This window comes from Danio rerio, chromosome 1, assembly GCF_052040795.2.
Source record: "Danio rerio strain M-AB ecotype USA chromosome 1, GRCz13ab, whole genome shotgun sequence".
Lineage (NCBI taxonomy): Eukaryota > Metazoa > Chordata > Actinopteri > Cypriniformes > Danionidae > Danio > Danio rerio.
Genome location: NC_141021.1, coordinates 15,701,362 through 15,725,409, shown reverse-complemented (window position 1 = coordinate 15,725,409; position 24,048 = coordinate 15,701,362). Strand labels below are relative to the sequence as shown.

Here is a 24,048-nt window from a genome sequence, read left to right as displayed (position 1 = left end):
ACAAATAACGCCAGGAAAGGGGGGCACAGGCGTGAGAAAGTTCTGAAGTCACGCGAGAACTCGCAATCGAATGTAATAGGAGCGGATGAGAGCGAGTGTCGTGTTATCGCGAGAGTGAGTCGCGGACGGCTGCCAGCCAAACGCGTGTGAAAGTTCTCACGACAGACCGCACCTTTAAAGCGCGGGCCGTGAGAAAAACATTTCTGGAAGGAAGGAAACCCGAGGACTGAGGACCGACACCAGGAAATGGAGATCTGACGTGGAGCAGATCAAAAGGGTGTTGTAATTAAGAGTCTGTGAAAGTTAATAGTGTTATAATATTGTTACTAACGTGTTTTCCTCTTTGAGGCAAAATATTGCATAATACTATTTTTGACCCAACACGTGTTATTTCAGTCTAAATGCATAGAAAACATCCTAAAAATTATCTTTCTTTTGCTAATTTGTTTATTCACATACAGTATTTTTAAGGCCGTATTCTCAAATTTTTCTGCACTTAGCCGCAAATATCCACTTCAACAACACTTACACCAAACTTCAGTTCTATTAATAGCTGTATTCTGAAGATTTTTACAGAGGTATATGTTTTATTTTTTAAAACTTTAACCTTATTTTCTGTCTGTGTATTTGTAGTAGGGAGAGTGGGGACGGACGGTTGCAACAAGACTCCTCCATTCAGGAATGAGCTAGAGTGATGATATTACTACATATTCTTATATAGACCCTCCTTCAATCTCAGATAAATCATCCATATGCGACCATTCCTTCAGGATAAAGCCTGTTTTAAGGTAAAAAAATAGAAATTTAGTTAGTTGACTTTATTAGTGTCTGTAGGTAGATTCTTTTTGCAGCAAAGTTTGGCAATCGATACAATTAAATCACACACATACCCACATATACACGTACAAAGTACCCTATAAAAGATTACAATTTATTCAGAGTGACAATACATGATGGGACAAAGCTATTCCTGAACCATTTTGTCCTACTAAAAAGCATCTGAAACCTTCAACCTGAAGGGAGCAGGATAAACTTCTCAGACAGGATAAGAGCTACAGCTACTAATGTTCTGGGCAATGCGTAAAAGCTGTCTATTATACAGGCCAGGGATTCAGTGCTCAGCTGTGATTCACCAATCAACCTGCTAGACCACCCGACAACCTGGCTCAGTCTATTCCTGTTTTTGAGAGACGGACCTCCAAACCATGCCACCAGTGCGAGGGATAGAATAGACCCAATAAAAGAACGATAAAAAAAGAGTAAGCAAATTGGGGCCAATGTGAAAATGTGAAAGTTTCCTGTGACAATATTGGGGCTAATGCCCCTTCTTGCACACAGCATCACAGTTTGCTTCAAAGTTTAAAGATCGGTCAATAATGGTACCCAAATGTTTGTAGTTATCCACCCATTCTACTTTTTGACCCTTAATATTAATCACCTCAGCTGCTGTATGATTCCTTATAAAAGCTATAATCATATCCTTAGTTTCTGTTGCTTAATGTTTTAGACTAGACTCCTCACACCACTGAACAATATAATCTACTATGGGACCACGACTATTTTCATCTTCTTGGAGGAGGCTTACAATTACAGTGTCTTCTGCATATTTTAAAATGAAATGATTTTCATTTTTAAAAAAAGTATTTTTTAATGTTTAGAAAATCTCTCATACTGCCTAATCTGTTTTTGTAAAACATTATTTATTCATATAACTTCAATCACAAATTGAGAAGGCTAAATTGTCTGTAGTGTATGTGTGTGAATGAGTGTGTATGGATGTTTCCCAGAGATGTGTGGCAGCTGGAAGGGCATGCGCTGCGTAAAACATATGCTGTATAAGTTGGGGGGGGGGGAGGGGGGTGGGGGGGGGGACATGCGCTATAGGTGAATTGAATAAACTAAATTGGCCATAGTGCATGAGGGTACATCGATGTTTCCCTCTACTGGGTTGCAGCTGGAAGTGCATTCACTGCGTAAAACATGTACTAGATCAGTTGGCGGTTCATTCTACTGTGACGACCCCAGATTAATAAAGGGACTATGCAGAAAAAAAAATGAATGAGTAAATTAATGGTTTAAGGTCTTAAGTAATGAAATAGATCTGTCATATCAACTAAACTCTGTCTTTTCACCAGATGGCAGTGTTGCTTCACTGAGGTCATATTTATTCTGCAGTGTGCTGGGACTCCTGGGTGGACCAAGAAGATGGTTAAGGTGAGAGACAAAACAATTCAAAATATTCCCATAATTTTTCCATATAGTAGAAATGCCACACATAGGTTCATACAGAAGTGGTTTTATTAGCAACGCATCTGTTATATACTAATACAAACGCCTTCTTCAAACACTTGTTAGTTACTCAATGGATATAATTACTTTATGCTCTTTTATTGTAATTGACAGCATATAGTCAGTACAACTGTTAAAATAAAGAGTTCAGATGCAAAAACCTCGAAATGCCATCTGAAATTCTCCCTTAAAATTAGCATTTTTGTCAGCCTACTATGTTTATGTTCGGTTTTTTCACTTCAAACACACTGAAAATAACTTATTTGTCACTATAAAAGTTAAATCACTGAGTTTGCACATAGGAGTTGGAGAAAAATGCTCATTTTAGATGAAAATATCAAACGGGATTCAGGGGTTTTTGCATTTAAACTCTTCAAATATTGTTTCATAAGCATTAAAGGAAAGACAGAATCTGAGGATTTTTTTTTGCTATTTCTGTGTAAGAGGAAAAAAAAATGCAGATTTATGCATAATAATTTTGATAATATTAAAATTAAAATGTAAAAATAACAACTTTGGCAACTTTTAAGGTTTACAATGCAAATGCACTTGTTCGGCAAACAAAATTACAGTAAGTCTTGAATAATACATTCACTAAAAGACAGAAAATATTACTTTATCAATTGAATTGTACTTAAATGATCAAAAAATCTGCATATTATTCAATAATATTACTGAAATCTGGCGACGCGGTGGCGCAGTAGGTTGTACTGACGCCTCACAGCAAGAAGGTCGCTGGTTTCATGCTCTGCCGGGTCAGTTGGCATTTCTGTGTGGAGTTTGCATGTTCTCCCCGTGTTTGCGTGGGTTCCTCAGGTTTCCTCCACAAGCCCAAAGACATGCGATATTGGTGAATTGGATAAGCCAAATTGTCCATAGTGTATGTTTGTGCGAATGAGTGTGTATGAGTTTGCAGCTGGAAGGGCATCTGCTGCGTAAAACATATGCTGAATAAGTTGGCGGTTCATTCCGCTGTGGAAAACCCAGAATAATAAAGAGACTAAGCCTAAAAGAAAATGAAATGAAATTACTGAAATCCATCTAAAAAATCTGAATAAATACCTTTACACACATTTAAATAAGTAGTTTGAATGATGGCTCGTATCTATGGGTTTCTGTGGGTGCAGATTCAGTGTGGGGCTCCAATAACCAAAGTTTGTTATCATTTTTTTTTATCTGCACAAGGAGCAAGACATCATCATTATTGATCTCTCGAACCAGACTCTTATCCTCAGAATGACTTGTACAGTATGTACAGTATAAAAAACATTGTGCCAGCTAAATGACTCCCTAATATTGCTTATATATTTCGTCCTAGATTTTGTAGCACGTTCATAAAATGTTTGAGAGCAATTTATTTATGGCTCCATCCACCTAACCTAATTTCATTGAACTAACATACATAACAACATATTTATAAGACATACAATCTTTTATTGAAAACAGTTTAGTGATATTTGATTAAGAGTTTTATTTCATTGAACTGTAGCTTAATAACTTTTGTTGGCATTTAACCCTCAAGTTGTAAAAATGACTAATTATCTTACAAGATCAAAGGTTTAATAGATATCTAGGACAGTCAGTTCTGGTTTATTCTTGGGACACTATCTCTCGGATCGTTCATACATTACCTTTTTATTGTCTTCTAATTATCTATCACGCCGTGTTCTATAGCTCAACATTATTTTATATCTGAACAGGTAGCATCTTTACATAGCACTAATCCCATTATACGTAGATATTGAAAATTCATAATAATTGAGTTTTTATTTAAGATTCAATATTACAAAGCTGTAAAATAGCTCAGGTAATCTGTCTCGCTAGTATTGAGGATTCAAGTAAAAATACAGATCACTCTAAAACATCAGTATCATTAAAAAGGTTAAATGTAAATAAATAAATATATATTTAAGGGCTACATTCAGTTTTTTGTTTTAATAATTGTCTTTAAAAATGATTTGAGTCAATATGTAATCTGTTAAACATATGTGACCATAGACCACAGAATCAGTTATAAGTGCTAGTTTTTTTTATATAGATATATTACCTGAATGCTGAACAAATAAGCTTTCTGTTGATGTGTGGCTTGCTTGGATATGATCATTTTGGCTGAGAAAAACAAACTATTTGAAAATTTATAATCTGAGGGTTCAAAAACATCAAAACACTAAGAAAATCACCTCAAAAAAGTTCTCAGCAATGCATGCTGCTAGTCAAAAATTAAGTTTTGATGCATTTACAGTAGGAAATTCACAAAATATCTACATATATCACAATTTTTACTTAATATTGTAATTATTTCTGACATAAAAGGAAAAATATATAGTTTAACATAAAATTCAGTTTTAATATAGAATTAAACACAGAATGTAATGTAGATTTGTTGCCAAATGCAATGTAAAATTACAGGATCACAAATGTTTTCTCTCATCACATTCAGTTATGAATTGCATGAGTTGTACAGATAATAATAATTCATCTTATTTATAATGCACTTTCAGTATTTCTAGAATAATTCTTCTGACCTATAAGTTTCTAATCTGCATTGAGGCTGCTGGAGAAGGGTAAGAGAATCAATAGAAAGGAGAGATCAAGAAGGGGTGCAAAGAATAACTGAATCACAAGTATAAAAGGGACCAAAAGGGGCCGATTCTTCATTTTAAAATGATGAGAAGAAAGTCCTGTAGTTGTTTTCTGTCCCTAAACAATTGTCAAATATGAATTTTTTAGCTGTTTATCTTACCTTTATCTTATCTGACAGCTTTTCCTCGTAAAAGATCGAAGCTCCACTTACAATTTATTTTTGATATTTTGTGAACAGTAAAGCTCCACCTTTTTTGATCTGATTGGTCATCTTAGTCATTTTGACATCGATGATCACTGTTAGACTGCTGACATGACCAGCCTAAAAATGTAACTCATAAAACATTTTGTCCGAATCAGACAGAGCAGCACCAATATAAAATAAATGTTGGAAGACTATTGCTATTAAGACATTTGATTTTGCAGCACTTTTTATTACTCAATTTTTTTGGTTTTGCTATATATTTGATTTAGGTTACTGGAATGTTGGCAGCCAGATTCAATTGTTTTAAACAGTGGGGTAAGCTTAGGACAATATCAAGGGCCCTAATTAGAGATGGAACCAGATGTAGAATTTTATTTATCGCAATCTTATCATGATATTCCCAAGATTCCAAGGAGTAGATGTAAACAAGCAGTGATAAGAATTTAAAGGCTATAAAAACTGTTATTGTCATCTCAATGATAATAATAATTTACGATTCGAATTATATAATCAAGAGCAATTGGGAAGAAAAGTGGTTCTAAACACCAAATTATTGGAATCTTTGTCTTGTAACAATATACTCTTTTAGGTGATAACTTCTTTATTACAGCTAAAAAGCAAAGAACCATGCTTTGCAATGGCAATAAAAAAAATACATATTTTAAGACTGTTTGAAATTAAGTCTTACAATGTTTATTTTGGTAGAGCCCTTTGCTATTGTTAAGGTGGACATTTAATCTATGCAAGTAAATGTTTGTCGTGTTTGTCGTGTTGGTCCTTCTCTGTTGATGTCAGTTTGATGGTTTCAGCCTCAATATTCTCAGCCACGGCCCTCTTTCCATTTTGATAAGAGGGAATGATTTGTAAAAAGAAAGCCCTGCTCCCTTATATTCAGTTTCAGTTGGAAGTACATCAAGAAATTGAAATAAAAGTTAAGTCCAAAGCGCAGGACGCAAACGCATTAGGTGCGTGTCAGAATCCACTTTTGCTATTTTAAGGACGGAAAAGTCTACTTTGCTACATGGCGCATGATCTAACAGGGTTGAGCTTATTCTCTAAATGAGTTATAGGTGTGTAACCCTTTAAGAGCCAGTTGCGCCGCGCCATAGCGTATTTGCTATTTACATGCCGACTTTGTAAGTGGAAACCTTCACTAGCGAGGAAACAGTTAAACAGAGAATCTACAGGCGAGAATGAGAGATGAGCCTCCGCATTCTTTACTTTCGTTTTCACTCTCGTGGACAGGGAAACGTGTTGTAGGCACAGATATCCATTAGCCTACATACATTTTGTTTGTTAAGCGCAAATGGTCAAAAATCTGAGTTATATCCAAATACACATGCTGTGCCCCATATGGTCTAAAACCCGACAGGTGGACAAATCTAAGCTTGTTTTTGAGAAAACAAATATAAATATGCATATAAAAATAAATATTACTACTAATAATAACATTATACAAAACCAAATTGTTATGAATAAACTGAAAAAGCCTCCCCCCCCCCGTGATGAAGAAGGCATAAAAGCATGGTTTTTATATTTATGTAGGCTAGAAAATAATAATTTTTGTAATATTTTATTCCTTTAATTATTTTTCATTTGTAAAGATATTTGCGTATTGCTGTACATACTGTGTGTATTATGCAATGTGTAAGCCAGGCGCACAACTAACGCACTCTGCACTGGACAATAGACCAGCTTCAATCTGATGTATTGAACTGTCTATTATAGTTTCTCAAAATAGAACGTGCCAGCAATGCACCTCAACATGCTTCCTTTTTTAGACCAGAATGCCTATAGGCGCAAATATGAGCACAAATGCATTTGCTATTTAAACAGCGTGGTGGAAAACTTCAAAATGACTCCTGCGCTGAGCTGAAACTAGTAAACAACAATTGCGTTGGGCCTTGCGCCGCATTGCGCCAGGTGTATGATAGGGCCCTAAGTGTAATTGTATTATCAATAATAGGATAAGTAATTTTTTTACTTATTAATAGCTGTTTTTCTTTTACCATGTTGATTTTATAATATCTTTTAGACTTGTTTAGGATTTCACGTGATAAAAATCAAACCGAATGTTTTTTGAATTTGGTACTTTTATTTGTTGTGTTTGTTTATTTAAATGTGAAATTATAGCAGTGCCCTGACAACATTTATTAGCTGAATGGGTTAATACATGATAAATCTTGAAAATGCATGTAAAACAACAACAAATAATAAAATAGATGCAATGAACACAGCATTTCAAAATATTTTTAGTTTTCTGTCATGCCTGTATTTCCATCAATATGTGTGTGATTTGGTGTACAGTGACAGTTTTTTATCTGAAGATTAGAGAGTAAGGAGAGTTAGTCACTTGTTCTTTTAAACTAATGAGAATAAAACACATGATAGGAAACTTGAATTTGTGGTAGATAGGATTTCTATGCAGTTTCAGAAAGGAGAAATTGACCTGTTGAATAAGTGTTGACTAGAGTGTATTTTGAAAGCAAGTTGAAGTAACCGTTTTTTTATTTTCTGGTGAATCACACAGCACTGGTTGCATAGTATGTTTCTGACTTACTAAAAAGAACCAACATAATAATAATTTCTTTCATATAATGTTTTTATAAATACATATATTCTTAAAAATCTGTTTTCACTAGCCTATAGAAAATTATATTTTTTTGCATTGTTATTGTCATTAAAATATAATAAAGTAATGAAACAAAAGAAGTTAATGGAAAAAAAGGAAATGGGAAAGGTAATGTATTAATTAATAATATCAAAAGATTTGGAAGGTAATTTTTAAATATTTATGCATGTATAAATATATTTGTTTGGTGACCATTGATTGGTATGTTTACTTTAAAACATTTTAGCAAAATTATTAGCCCTCTTGTGAAATTTTAATTATTTTAAAATTATTTCCCATGCTGTTTATGATGGAAAGAAGAACAAGATAATTTTTATACCTAATTTCAATTTTTTTTTCCATCTTTTTTCCAACTAGGCAAGCTATGTTAATTATACAAGTTATTGAACAACAGAGGTTTGCTCTTTAGCCAATAAAACATATTTCTCAAGGGGGTATAATATTAATCTTAGAAATGATTTTTAAATAATAAATAACTGCTTTTATTTTAGCCAAACTTAAAGAAATAAGAAAAATGATTAAGGCATACTATGAAAATGTTCTTGTTCTGTAAAAAAAATGACTTGGGAAATTTAAAAAAAATGAGTAAAATCTCACAGGATTTGTTTATTTTAACAAATTGAAGTTACCTTTTTTGCAGCAACACTTTTCTGCATTCATATTTGCTGAAGATGTTTTTTTTTTTTAAGTAGCATTGTATTACGTCAAGTCTGCTTGACGTTTTTACAATCCTGTATCACAGGTGCTTTATGCAAGCCACTGACTCATTTTTCCTTAATGCATAACCAATTTTATGAATGCATATTAATAGATGTCAGGCAACCTAAAAGATTTATTACATTCATTAAATAATTAAGTCAGTTTTTAAAAAATAATAAAATTGATTGTAGGGCATGAAACATAGACAATAATTACATTTAGAAATGCATTAACTGCAGAAAGTGGCTCTGGAAAAACACTGCATGTAACCCACTAGCAATCATAATCAACTGCAACAGGATAAACAACTTTTGTTTTCTCAGACAATACTGTTTTATGGTTTTTAATCCATTTAGGTAAAGTGTGATGGTTTTTAATTCAATGTTCACTTAAATAATTATTTATTTAAATGCAGCATTAAGAATGGTATTAAAATATAATTAACATATTTAATTAAATCATTGCTATTTCACAGGAGTTAAGTCATTTACAATAAGTTCACATCTAGAGTCATATTTAATCATTAATGATCTTTTATTATTGAGAAAAGGTACCTGGTAATCTCTATAAATATTGCTGACAGAGACATCACCTCAGGTCAACATGTGCAGCCATAAAGATATGGACAAAAAAAGCGCAAAGCTGTGTCATCTTCATCCTCTCCTCACTCTTCTTTATTCCACTTATCACCAATTCATAACTGTAACAACCTCCATTTTATTTTCTTTCTGAAAAAGCCCTTTAGCGGAGTGCCATAAACAGGTTGATACAAGATAAAGCAAGTACAGAGACAGACGAAGCCAGATTTAAAGGGCTCAAATCTACCCACTGACCATAAAGTTCCAGATATATCATGAGTTTGTCCGATAACATGCAAGAACAGGGGAGATGCGGCTGATAATGAGGCTCTGCGAAGAAGAATCATTAACTATGGAGGAAAAGATAATATTGAGGAAAATTTTAACCGCAAAATTCAGCAAATGAGGGGTGAAGAAAAGAAGGGGCGATGTTTTGTTTGTTTCAATTTTAATTGATCAACTTTAATTGATGAACTAGTTTTCAGTTTCCAATCTGGTGGCAGAAACCCCAAAATCTGTCATCTCTGCGCTGTAATGTTTGTGCATGATTGATTCGTGAGTGTCTGGGCAAAGTACATTAATAAATGAAATCATGTTTGGATAATGCAGTCAATAGTGTATTTGGCGAGTGTTATTGTTATGATGAACATAAAGAAACAAATAGTAAAACTGAAAATTACTAGTTTACTACTTGCTTTTCACATCAGATTTTCACAGACATTTCCTATAACCTACGTTAATATTGTAAAACACACAAGACTAAACTTTTATTTATTTTATTTTTTGACATGTGGGGTAACATGGTGCCTTAGTGGTTCGCCTCACAGCAAGAAGGTTGCTGGTTCGAGCCCTGGCTGGGTCAGTTGGCAATTCAGTGTGGATGTTCTCCTCACGTTGACGTGGGTTTCCTCCAGGTGCTCCGGTTACCCCTACAGTCCAAAAACTATTAGGTGAAATAAATTAATTAAATTGGCCGTAGTGTATAAGTGTGTGTGAATTAGAGTGTATAAGTGTTTTCCTGTACTGGGTTGCAACTAGAAGAGTATCCACTGTATAAAACATATGCTGGATAAGTTGGCGGTTCATTCTGCTGTGGCGACACCTGATAAATAAAGGGACTAAGCTGAAGGAAAATTTGGATTTTGGGGTGGGTTTTTATATAGACATTACTGAAAGGGTTATTAAAAATATGTAAAAATGTAAAACCTAAAAGGTTAAGGTAACTCAGATTAGTTGAGAAAACCGATTGCAACAAACCTTTTAAGTTTAAAATCTTATCCTAATGAGTTCTGTGAACTTAATTTGAGTAAATGAAGCAATATGAGCACAGTAAGACCCCATAAATGAAGAGAACTCAAACCAACTGAGTACTGTAAAACCCAATGAGTTAAGGCAACTCAAACCGTTTTAGGAAACCGATTGCAACGAACCATTTGAGTTAACAAACTAATCTATATGAGTACTGTGAACTTACTCTATTTAAGTTGAAATAATGAGATATTTAATTAACTCATTACCTTCAACATTGAGTTCAAAACTCTTTTCAAATGAGTAGAATTTTGAGTTAACTACACTCATTTAATTTGCTAAAGTTGACTGTTGGGTTTTACAGTGTAAAAATACAGTGAGACAAGACTGGATTCAATTGCATTTCACCTTGAATTAAATTTTCTTCTTCTTAGGTGTTTAGTCCACTAAAAGGAATTAAGAAGAGAAGTGATCAAAACATTGAGCCTAGGGGCACACCATTACCTGTGGCATATTAGAGACTGCACCCCCTGGACTTAGCAAGACTTGAAGAGCAGTTCCTGAAATGCTGTTATCAGTTATACTGTGTCAAAAGCAGAGGACAGGCAGAACAAGGTAGCTACTCTTGCGAGTCTCAGAATGTCTGTTTTTGAAGCTAGATTGTCGCTGTGAAGGTTGCTGTTTTTTTTGCAAATAATGAAGGGGATACTGGTCTGTTGTTTCAGAACTGCCGGTTATTTATACTAATATTTAACTTGTTTACAATCTTAAACCTAACTGTAAACTTATTGTTATCCCATATATTTACCTAACATTACACACAACTTTCCTTGTTAAGGTACATTGTAAAGTGCGGATAATAACTAAGCTACAACCAAATGTTGAATGCTGTTGAATGCTTACATTGCAGTTCTGGACTGATGTCTGAGTGTGTTCTTAAAGTTCTAATGAAACTCAATGATTTTTAAAGTAATTTAAAACATTGTTCAGCCCCTTCTTTATATATAGTGTCATCTTTAAGGTGACTATTTCCATATTTAATATATTAAATTATTTATATACTATCCTGTACTTGGACCAGTTGGTGTTTCTGTGTGGAGTTTGCATGATTTCCCCATGTTGGCGTGGGTTTCCTCCAGGTGTTCCTGATTCCCCCACAGTCCAAAGACATGTGCTATAAGTAAATTGGGTTAAACAAAAATTGGCAGTAGTGTATGAGTGTGTGTGTGTGAATGCAAGATTATCTGTGTTTCCCAGTAGGTGGGAAGGGCATCCGCTACATAAAACAAATATTCTGGAATAGTTTGCGGTTCATTCCGCTGTGGCGACCCTAAATAAGGAACTAAACCAAATGACTATGAATAAAAAATTAATGACTATCCTGTACTATAAAACACATTTCTACAGTATTAGATTATGTAAATGCCAAATCTCATTTTTAACACAAGTAACAAAGTGCAACAAACAACTGAACACAACAATTTACTGCAGGAAATTATTGTTTAATATCATAATAATATTTTACAGTATAGAAAGGCACATGTTAAAATATTTGACATAAATAAAAGAACATTATCATGAATAAAGAACAATGCACAGATCAGGGTTGACGTCTTATTTAAATCTGAATATATATTTGTCTTTGGCTTTTATATCCTCCGAATGGTATTAAAAATAAACAAGTATCCTTTTCACATTGGAACAAGTACGACAACAATCACCAGATCTCACAGTGTGTAACATAAGATTGTATATTTAAATATATTGCAACATTTACAATGTCCTATAAAAATAGCATTGCTGTATAAAAAAAAATTAATTTAAGAAATACAGAGTGACAAAAACTATTTAAAGTCCACTGATATTGCATACTGTCAACTCTGGGTACCAAAAATCAAAGCCAGTTTGATTTAGATATGTTTAATAATAACCTATAATGCTTTGTTTGAGTCTATAAAGATGTTGCCTTCAGGATTTCGCAACTGTCCACTGTTTTCTTGGGCTCTATGATTTCAACAGTCGTCATCGTATTATCATTTATCTCGATTCCATTAGCCAAATTTTCAAGTTTCGCCTTCTCATCTTCTTCTTTAGAATTGCAGCACTTGCAGCAACAGCAACAGCGGGCGGCAATGACAGTGACTACTCTGTCCCATGGATCAAGAGAGTGAGCCCATAGAGGAAGGAAATCCCAAGACCGGAGAGCAGAAGGAAGCCATTGAGGTTTGTGCTTCTGCAGAATGTTGACAATGATGGCGAAGATCAGAATAACTGCTATGGGGACAAGAACTCCCACGAGTACCTTCCAGCCGGCCATAGAGAGACCAAAGACCAGTAGAGGCAAACCGAAGAAGCAAACGATGATGTAAAAGGCTGCAAACCAACGGTACTGGGCTGTTGTTTCACCAAGACCCTTTGCCAGTCGGATGGGGATTCGTGTGATGGGGATTGGGTACCACAACAATATCCCGGATAAGTTGAAGAAGAGGTGAACCAATGCAATCTATAGGTGAGTAGAGAAGATACAAAACGTTATGGACTGAGATTTGGAGTTAATTATGAATATGTTTGAATGTATTTATTCAGATGTCATGCTAACCTGTAATGAGTTTCCCAGTGTTTCACCAGGACTAGCCATGGCGGCTAATATTGCAGTAGTAGTTGTTCCAATATTGGATCCCAGGGATAGAGGATATGCCCTTTCAATACTTATAACACCTATACCTGTGATCAGAAAAAAATGCAAATGTTAACTCCTTACTGACAGGCTTTACTAGTTTGTTTCAGGGTTGTTAATCATGTTAGAAATCAGGAATAGTTAATAATAAAAAGGTAATAAGCAAAATAAATGAACTATTGTCTAAAGGGGGGGGGGGGGGGGTGATAGGTCTCAGGTTTAAAATCAAGATCAATGCTCTTTTTAGTCTTGATCTCATGTCATTCCGGGATTTTTGACTTTATCTTTTCATGCAATTCTTTTAATTTAGGACATTTGGGGTTTTAGAAAACATTCATAGAGATTCATAACATTCGCAGTCCTCTGGAAATATTTTATTATGTGAGGAACTATCTAAAGTTTAATATGATTATCTTTATTTCTTATTCCATGGACTTAGTCTTCTATTAACAAACTAAGTAACAGAAGATTTGAAAAACCAAATCCAACCAAAAAAGCAGGGTAAGTAAAAATTTAGCTTTTTTTTTGGAGAAACATTGTGTCGCTATTGCCTTATGTTTTTATTAAAAACATTCTATTCGATTTAGTGGAATATGGATCAATATATCGAAACCAGATGTCTCATCATGATACAATATAATATTGTTGCTTTCAGCCAACAATTTGATATTTGTTGATACTTCAAAAAATGCTGTGATATGGTATCAATTCTATTATTTAGTGGAATATTGATCGATCAATATATTGTTGATACTTCAAGCTAATTCTTAAAGTTTCAATTCAGTGAAATATTGATTGATTTGTCAATATAAATTTTTTTTGCTTAATTTACAGAGCCAGTTTAATTTTAATGAGCTTAAAAATTCAACTGCAGTATATAATATGAAAAATGCACTTTAGTATTTAAAAAAATAAACAACAGGAGAAAAAATAAAATAACACAATTACTACAGAGTGACATAAACAGTTTTTTCTCTTTATTCTTGTTCTAAAGTCCACTGATATTGCATACTGTCAACTCTAATTATCAAAAATCAAAACCACTTTGATTTAGATGTTTAATAATAAGCTTTACTTTATTGATTGTTTAAAGAGGTTGACTTGAGGATTTCGCAATGTTTATTGATATGGTATCAGTTGTGTTCGATTTAGTGGAATATTGATCGGTCATTTTATTGTTGAAACTTCAAACTAATTCTTTGTTAAAGTTTAAATTCAATTCGATTTAGTGGAATATTCATTGGTTTGTCAATGTTAAGGTATTTTGTGCTTAAATGACAGAACCTGTTACATTTCAATTAGCTCAGAAATGCATCTGCAGTATATAATATGAAAAATGCACTAGTATATAAAAATAAACAATAGGTAAAACAAAAATCCAACTTCAACTTCTGCTTTGTTGTTGCATTCGGCAAGGCAATTGTACAGTGTGTTTCGGTGAGTAAATGAGAATATGTGCTTTAGCAGGAGTGCATAATTGAACTTAAAAATCTTTTTTTTAAGTAAATCAGATACAGTTGAAGTCAGAATTAGAATCAGAATTTCCCAAATGATGTTTAACAGAGCAATGGAATTTTCACAGTATGTCTGATAATGTTTTTACTTCTGGAGATGATCTTATTTGTTTTATTTCGGCTAGAATAAAAGCAGTTTTTAATTTATTTAAACACCATTTTAAAGACAAAATTATTAGCCTCTTTAAGCTAGATTTTTTTTTCAACTGTCTACAGAACAAATCATCGTTATAAAATAACTTGCCTAATCACCCTAACCTGCCTAGTTATCCCAATTAACCTAGTTAAGCCTTTAAAAGTCACTTTAAGCTGTATAAAAGTGTCTTGAAAAATATCTAGTCAAATTTTATTTACTGTCATCATGACACAGATAAAATAAAACTATTTTTATTGAGTTATTATATAAGTATTTATATTGAGTTTCTAAAACTATTATGTTTAGAAATGTGTTGAAAAAATCTGCTCTCCGTTAAACAGAAATTGGGGAAAAAATAAACAGGAGGGGGCTAATAATTCTGACTTCAACTGTACATCATATCATTAGTCATTTGACTGATATATTGATCCATAACTATTCATTGGATCACAATACCTTTATAAAAGACAAATAATAGATAGATGGTTGTCCTCACCAACAAGAGGAGTTATAGCCGATGTGAAGACGGAACTGCTCTGGACAATAAAAGTCATTCCCGCACCAACCAGAATTGCAATATATCCAGTCAGCCAAGCAAATGGAAAAGGGAAATCTGTACAAACAAAGAAAACATCATTGAAAAACATCTGTATTCATCTAAAAATCACACTCTGGAAAAAATGCTGGTCTGTTTCAACACTATTTAGTGTACTGCAGAGTGAAAACTAATTATTTTTACTAATAATTTTTAACAATTTATTATACTAATTTATTTTCAAGTCAGTGGTTGCGTTTGGACATATTTCACTCTATTAGCTATTGTTTTCATAAATTTAAATGCATTTTAATTATGCAAACTGTATCGTTTCATATCTATTTGACTCTAAAGTATCTCAATAATGCTGACCTGTGTTCACTATCTTCTTGATCACAACAGCAACCTGTCCCTTGAGCATCGAATTCAGCAGCTTCACAATACAAATGAGGCAAGTGCACAGAATGAGCAGAGAACCCGCCAGCAGAATCAGACCCACCGCCAGGTCCGAAAGGCTCGTGTTCACGAAAATGTGACTGCCTGTGTGAATAGAGAATAACGTAAAAGAGTGAGTGTCTTGTTTGAGCACTGTACTCATTTTACATTTAGACGATTATCAGTGTTAATATCATCGGTAGAGAAGTCATTTTTAAACTCACATTTTTTAATATTTATAATTTCTGTAACATTCTTCAATTCCCAACAAAGATCAGTGCAGTTTGTTGTGGTCACATTCTGGAGAGTCTATAAAATGACACAACAGAAAAATGAGAATGAGGTTTTGACACAAAATAATGACTTTTTTTATTCTGTTTAATTCCGATCATTACCGTGTTTGAGGCTGTGTGGCACCAGACCTTGATAAGAGATTTATTTCTGGCTTCGGGATCGCCAACCGCAATGCCGCTTATCACAGTCTCGTCCAGCTGAAAGATAAAACATTAATATGCGAATTATGCATATTTATTTGTCTAATCTCACGAATAGTTTACTATTATTAACCTTTCTGAACCGCAACCCTTGTAACTTTGTACTGTACATAGGGGCAATATAAGTTGCATGGGGTAATTCACATTCTTGCTCTGTTATTAATGATTCTACCTGCTTTCAACATACCGACAGAACAAATACACTCTTACATACCTGAATGATTGAGTGGGTGAGCGGATCGGTGATAACATTTAGGAGAGCTGGTGCATTTTCTCCACTCTCTATGTTAAACGATTTCACGATGAGGCTCGTAACCTTGACCAGGTAACCCGAGGCCACTTCCAGAGGCAGCAGCACCAGGACTGAGAGCCAGTTAAAGAAATCATGCACAGTGGCTCCTGCAAATGCCCTGCACACAAAAAAATAATCATATCCCAATTAAATATAATTAATATCTACATACTTAATGATTACAGTATTGTATGATTCTATGAAATTAAGTTTTCGCTCAATTATGACAGAATAATTCCCCAGTCATTTGCTCTTTGACGCTAAGTCTAAGTCAGTTGTTTAAACTAGGGCCCGTGGGCAAAAGTTGGCCCAAAATAACTTTTTATTTGGCCCGCCATCCCATCTGAGAAGAGAGGGAGAATGATAGGGAGGGTTTAGAGATTTTCCATTAAAATGTTACGTACATTTTTGTTTCTTTTATTGTTAAAAGCTAACTGAAATTAAATGTTTCGATTAAACGGTGTAAATTAATAAGATTTTATTTAAATGTACATGCTGTGACAATGCAGAGAATTTGGTGAGCTAATCAAGTCAAGGGCAGATTCTGCTTGACTAATGTATTCAGCATTGAGCTTGTCAATGTTTTTATTGCAATAAGTTATCACTTTAAAAGCTATACTGCATTAGATAAAACAATTTAAATGAATGTTTTCAATTTATTTTGAAATGTTATGAAATAAGATATGAAATGACACATGACAACTTAATGTAATACAGTTTGGTATAATTATCTTTGGCCAACGGCTCTCAAAGATATTTGGTTTTTGGCACTTTTTAAGAAACCGTTTGAGCAGCCCTGCTTTAACTTATGAATTAAACTATAAGCTATAAAATTGTTATTTCTGGTTGTTCTTTCCATTTAAAATGCCCAGTTCTTTATTAATGGCTTTGTGTTTGTTTTTTTGTTATAGGAACATTATTGAGCAAATTAAGGAAATATTCAATTTGACCATTTTTCAAACATAATGGTACTCTTTTTTTCCTTTTCCATTTCTTTTTTCCTCTTTGTTTTCATAATTTTCATTAATTATGTATCTATGCAGTGTATGTAATGTTTATTATTATTTTTTAAAATGTAAAAAACTTTAAATAAAGTATAATATATATATATATATATATATATATATATATATATATATATATATATATATATATATATATATATATATATATAATGAATATCTGTGAACTTTGCAAACTTTTGCAAATGAACTGACTTGATTTCCCAGATATGATCCTTGTAGCAAACAAGCAAAAAATAAATAAATTGGACAATACATAGGAAAATAAATTTTTGTTGTCCCAACATCAATTGGATAAGTTAACTTAACAAATGTTAGTGAATTAAACATGAAACAATTAAGTTGACCCCAAAAAATCTCAAAAATTGCTTTGTTTCAGTTCACTTGAAATAAGTAGTTTGAACAAGCTGCAAACATAATATTTGAGTGTATATTCTGAATCCTCTAAAGCGATGATCTCAAACTCAATTTCTTGAGAGCCAGAGCTCTGCATAGCTTAGCTTCAATCACCTCCAAATCACACTTGTTTAATAGTCGATGGTAGTCCTGAACACCTTGATTAATTGGATCAGCTGTGTTTGATTAGGGTTGGAGCAAAACTGTGCAGAGCTGTGGCCCTCCAGGATTCCAGTTTGACACCTATGATCTAAAGCAGGGGTGCTCAACCCTGTTCCTAGAGAATTTCCTTCATGCAGGTTTCAGTTGCTACCCATTTCAAACACACCTGCCTGTAATTATGAAGTGCTGTTCAGGTCCTAATTAATTGGTTCAGGTGTGTTTGATCAGAGTGGGAGCTGAGCTTTGCAGGAAGGTAGATCTCCAGGAACCGGGTTGAGCAGCCCTGATCTAAAGCATTACATGATCAACAATTGAGAAATAAATATGCTCTGTTAATTTTCCTATAAGATTGTTTGTTCATATCTTACCTACGGAACTTGTTCCTGTCCCCAACTTGTGTAATGGCTACAAGAGTGTTGGTGACGGATGTGCCGATGTTTGTGCCCATAATGATGGGAACAGCAGTTGCGACCTCCAGCACTGTTGAAGAGTAGTTTCTGTTAATTAGTATTCACATTTCACAATTTACTTCCATTTTACTTGTTCTGACATTCGATTAGACGATGCTTTACTTAATAATGAGATTCATCAAATAAGTTCAGTATTGTTCACACATTGTGCTTTAAAGTAATATGCTCAAGTAAAATACAAGTTTAAATCTCAAAGACATTTACAAATATAAATCAATATTAAATACTGCATATGTCATAATTAGTTATTAGAATACAATTTCAAATTTACACATTCAATATTTTTTTAATACTCATAATCTTCTAATAATCAATTTTATTGTATCAAATAATATCATCTGATACTCACTTCCAGAAGAGACCATGCTGACCACAATAGATGAGGATGTGCTGGAGCTCTGGACTAGCAGAGTGACCAGCATCCCGATTACCAGGCCTGCCAAAGGATTTGAGAGCACCTTATTTTCCTGGAAAATGTCCCCTGCTGCTTTTCCTGAAAAAAAAAAAAAACACCCAATTTTAAGGCATAATCCAGGAAAGTGTGTACAGCAAATCTTTAACAATTATAAAAATACATGATTACAACATATTTGTAAATTTTGTACACTAATTTGAAGAACCACAAAAACATGTATTGATAATGTACTCTAAAAGATATCACCAGTATGAGTCTTGTAGTGAAGAGCATGTTTTACTCAACCTAAAAATCTTGGTAACTATATTCTTGTGTATTTGTAATTTTAATGTATACCTCCAACAAGCTGGAAAGCTGAGCTTAGGACGTCCAGAGAGCAAACAAACATGTAGAGCAAACCAAGCAGCATGATCAGTTTTGCTGCTGTAGTAAAAACTCTCAGGACCTTCTTTTTAGTGTCCAGATCTAAACAAATATCAGACAGAAAAAAAACAAATACGATAAAAATCATGGTTGTTCCACTGAATGTTGATTTCTTCACACTTCTGAAATGTATAGTAGTACTGTGTTGCTTTGTTGAGTTCTGTTCTGTTTAAATGCACCAAAATACATTGCCTATATTCACTGAAACATTGAAAAAAAAATCTTTTTCAAAATGGGGTGTACTCAATTATGCAGAGCACTGTAGATTAATTATTAGAAACATGCCTGAAAACCTTTTTGTTTGTTATTTTAAGGCCAAAAACAACTTATTTTAAATATAGAAAAAAATGTCATCAGTGTGCACTAAAATGGGGACTTTTATTTGGTGAAATGCATTTATCAAAAGCAAACAGAAGGCTGAATGCATGTAAAAAAATATATAAATGTAATTTATTTTTAAATGAGCACAAAAGTTTTTTTAACCAAGCAGGTTTTGATCATGTTAATCATTTAGAGGCTGATACAGTACAGAATAGAATAAATACATTTGTATATGCTGTAAAACTAGTAATTATTAAGGTTGACTGAAAGAATATCACTGCCAGCCTTATAAACAAATGTCCACCCTACCTGCCCATTTCACCCCGGTGTCCTGCAGCTCCATCATTTCCCAGGGATCATCCTCAATCAGAGCCGCTGTAGAAACAGCCGGAGCCATAGACAGAGACTTCTTTCTGGCACCTGAGAGAACAGCTTTCATTTAGATTTTAAAGCACTCTATGCACAAACAGTGCTTGCACTTTTATTTTAATGGTGCTTTTCAGATATTCTTTTGACTATAAGTAATTTGCAAGTTAAATTCTCTCTTAGACTCTTCATATATTATTAGTAGAATATTAAGACTAGTAGGATACTTTCAAAGTTGCTTATATGGTGGGGGAACCATATATTCACATATTCATACATACCGTCAAGTGTTTCTGGTTGTTTTTCGTCAGATTCATGCTCATGCTTTGGACGTGGTGCCATTGTCTGTGAAAGACAAATTTTTCAGTTTGTCAGTTTTATTGAGGTCTTTTCAGTTTTATGGGCAGAATGATGTGTAATTGCTTGCGGCATCTTAACAAATGTACTAAAAATATTATCATTTCCTGATGTTCACGGCGATACTGCAGTCAGGTATAAAGATAAAACACACACACACACACACACACACACACACACACACACACACACACACACACACACACACACACACACACACACACACACAGTTGATGTCAGAAATATTAGCCCCCCCGAATTATTAGCCTCCTGTTAATTTTTTTTTACCCAGTTTTTGTTTAACGGAGAGGAAAAAAATTCTACACATTTCTAAACATAATAGTTTAATTACTCATTTCTAATAACTTATTTATTTTTATTTGACTAGATATTTTTCAAGACACTTCTATACAGCTTAAAGTGACATTTAAAGACCTAACTAGGTTCATTAGGTTAACTAGGCAGGTTAGGGTAATTAGGCAAGTTATTGTTTAATGATGGTTTGTTTTGTAGACTATTGAAAAATCTTCGAAAAACCTTAAAAAACCTTAAAATATTTAAAAAAAAATAGTTTTTAAAAAATTAAAAACTGCTTTTATTCTAGCCGAAAAAAGCAAATAAGCAAATAAATATTATCCGACATACAGTGAAAATTTCCTTGCTCTGTTAAAGTGTGTGTGTGTGCGTGTGTGTGTGTGTTTATATATATATATATATATATATATATATATATATATATATATATATATATATATATATATATATATATATATATATACTGTTTAGTCAGATGTAGGTAAAGAATTTCTGTATTTCAGTTAAATACATAATAAGACAAATAATAAAATTATAAACTTGAACTTTCACATATTGTCGTACTTCGATTTTGTAGTACATGAATGAACACGACAGGGAGAGCTTCACAACAGTCAGAGTTTCCTCTTTGGATTAAACTCGCATGGTTTGTTGGTGTATTGATTTCTGCTCTGTGCCAAATAATTTCCACAGTGGTTCGGTGAACAAAATGTGAATTACTCCATGGTTCATCTTACTGTATGCGGCCATGTGTTTACTTTTTTTTTTTTAATCTGATGACTAATAAAAATCTGTAAATAGTACAAAGGAATTTCATTTTTTGAATGTTTTGGCTTTAAAGAAGGATAAAAAATGGCCAGGAAGAATTAAAGTAAGCAATGCTGTAAACAATACTTTTTTTCCTATGAAAACATAATAAAACCACTTAAATTTCTTTTGATTTAATGAATTTATTAGGTTTTATACTGGATTAAGTTTAGTAAAATCTTAATATTTGCTTTATTCTATAAAGGTCTGATAACATTTCTCAATTTTTTTAAAATATGTAATTTTTAATAAATAATAAATGTAATAGTTTTTTATTATCTGAAAATGGTAAAAAAAAGAATATATTTTAAACATGTCGGTTTTGGGCTATTTTATGCAAAAAGAAATGATAAAAATGCGGTTAAACTGTCAGCCATAGTTTGCAGAACAAGACAAAATTGATATTTTATTAACATAGAATTATAACAAAGAATACCTCTGGATAAATCAAGATCTCTAAATTAGTATCTTAGCTGTATCTGTGTGTTTATATGTATTTAAATAATGCCTAACACAGAAACAGAACTTTATTTTTTTTATTATTAGAATTTATGTACTTACCTGAGATGTAGTCAAGTTGCTTCTGCCCTTCTGAATTTCACGTGCAACACTTCTGTTCACTCTACGTTTCACCTGCTTTTCAGTTCAGTGACTTATCTACAGTCTGAAGCGTATCTCTCCTCCAACAGTCTTTCCTGAACTCTATGCACTTCTGTTTCCTTCAGTCCTGGCCTGAGCAGAAGCACTGGTGCTGATGGAGACCACGTTCAGATCCAGACTCAGCTGTGCTGTTCTTCAGAGTGGCTCAGTCCGGCCTCTGTTGGGTCACAGGCATTTATAGCCCTCCGCAGATCATCCAGGATTCCCCTGTTCCAAGGTTTACCACGGGACTGATAACACTGTGCGACAGGAAGTTTGTCTGTGTGTGTGTGTGTGTGTGTGTGTGTGTGTGTGTGTCTGCGTGTGTGCATGCGCATGTGTGTGTGTGTGCTGTGCATGGTTCAAAGTGTCCGCTGTGGCATCAGATAAAGTGGATTTTAAAAGGTAAAATATATATATAAAAGTCCTTATTAGTAGTTATGATGGTAATACACAGTATGGCCTTTATTACTGTAAGTTACATATATACTGTATTTCTGTTTTAGATCAAATACTGTTTAATGTGGCTTTATTAAAATGTGTGTGTATGTATATTTGTATATTTTGTTATATACACACACACACACACACAAACACACAAATTATTTTTGATATACATTACCAATTTATGTGTGATGAAAATATCATATTTAAAAGAAAAATGAAAAGTAACACATCTAATTAATCTAATTAACATTTTTTGTTAAAAATTTGATTTAAAATTAACAAAAAATGATTTTTATAATAGAAAATTCCACACCCACTATATTGCAGTTAAATTCATCTTTTTTTCTCTGTGCTTTTACATTGTAGATTGTGAAAAGAACCTTGAGAGAGGCTCAGTTGGGAACAACCATTTCTCCTCTGGCCAAACTTCTACAGTACCGGGGGCTCGTGAACACTGGACGTCCATCATGGAGAAGCTGCAGGTATGAGTAGTTCATCAGCAGGTGTACATGCTGGTCCATGACATCAATGCGGAGACTCGTCTGTCACTGTGGTCTTTCAGGAGTCAGTCTCATGCTCTCCACCCCTCCATGACTGCCACAGCATCTGCTCAGGATACGGCCTGGTCTAGGATTATGGAGACCTGGGGATAATGAAAAAAACAGACTAACATAAGCGAAGATGCCGTTCAAATTGTAATGTCTTCAGGGAAGTGTTCCTGGCTCCGGTTGCCATTATTAATGCAGATTAACAATCCTTTAGAGGATTTGGATTTTAAAAGCATTTGTGTTCTTGATTTCTTGATTTATTGCCACAATTTGTATAAAGCAAAAGCAAAAATACTTCATTTTATACACATTTTTTACAATTTAAAATATAAAAACTTTCATTTTAATTTCAAATTTACAGTTACAAAAAATTTGTCTAAATAATTCAGCTCCTGTTACTCTTCCATAACATCAAAAGGGCGTTTCTCCCCAAAATGGATGCTTTTAAAAATACAATCTATATTTTACACAATAAAATAAATCTGTAAAACAACAGCAAATGTTATTCCAATTATGCATTGTACAGTCATTTTATAAACTTTCCATCAACCTATTTCCATTATGTACAAAAAAATTATAGAAAAGTCCTTGTTTTTTTTTTTAAACTATCCAATTATTTGTGCCCTTCTTTGACCAATTTTAGGGCTATAAATGATAAGATTTCTGAAAAAAGCTCAATAAACTGCTGGTTCTAAGGAGAGTATGAGGACACAACTAATGTGTGTGTGTGTGTGTGTGTGTGTGTGTGTGTGTGTGTGTGTGTGTGTGTGTGTGTATGTAGGGCACTGATCAATGCATGATCATCCCTACTGACCCCACATCCCACTGCATCACATGACCATTCCTCTCTGAATGAATGAGATCATGAATATGAACATGGTGGAAACTTCCACTCATCCATCCATTTCCCAAACCCGATTGTAGATGTGAGGATGCAGAAGCCAATTCTCACTTCAAACACAGAGAAATAACCTTCAAAAATGACCCGTCCAAAAACAAAACAAATTCCCCATTTCTATATTAGCTATTAAGAGTCACGAGTA

General features: G+C 33.6%; 1 protein-coding gene and 1 non-coding gene across 2 annotated transcripts; one reads left to right on the top strand and one right to left on the bottom strand.

Moving 5' to 3' along the window:
* The first annotated feature begins 186 nt into the window (after nucleotides 1–186).
* slc34a2aas (solute carrier family 34 member 2a antisense) lies at nucleotides 187–22,561 on the top strand. The gene is made up of 6 exons (NR_002876.2): nucleotides 187–277; nucleotides 634–788; nucleotides 2,136–2,214; nucleotides 12,329–12,743; nucleotides 15,499–15,664; nucleotides 22,097–22,561.
* Nucleotides 11,722–22,177, bottom strand: slc34a2a (solute carrier family 34 member 2a). The gene is given in 13 exon segments (NM_131624.1): nucleotides 11,722–12,737; nucleotides 12,834–12,958; nucleotides 15,058–15,174; nucleotides 15,469–15,636; nucleotides 15,756–15,840; nucleotides 15,927–16,022; nucleotides 16,240–16,435; nucleotides 18,266–18,377; nucleotides 18,717–18,860; nucleotides 19,119–19,247; nucleotides 19,836–19,946; nucleotides 20,174–20,237; nucleotides 21,933–22,177. Coding segments are annotated over 12 exon segments (1,896 nt in total). The 5' UTR covers nucleotides 20,235–20,237; nucleotides 21,933–22,177; the 3' UTR covers nucleotides 11,722–12,185.
* Nucleotides 22,562–24,048: the final 1,487 nt, after the last annotated feature.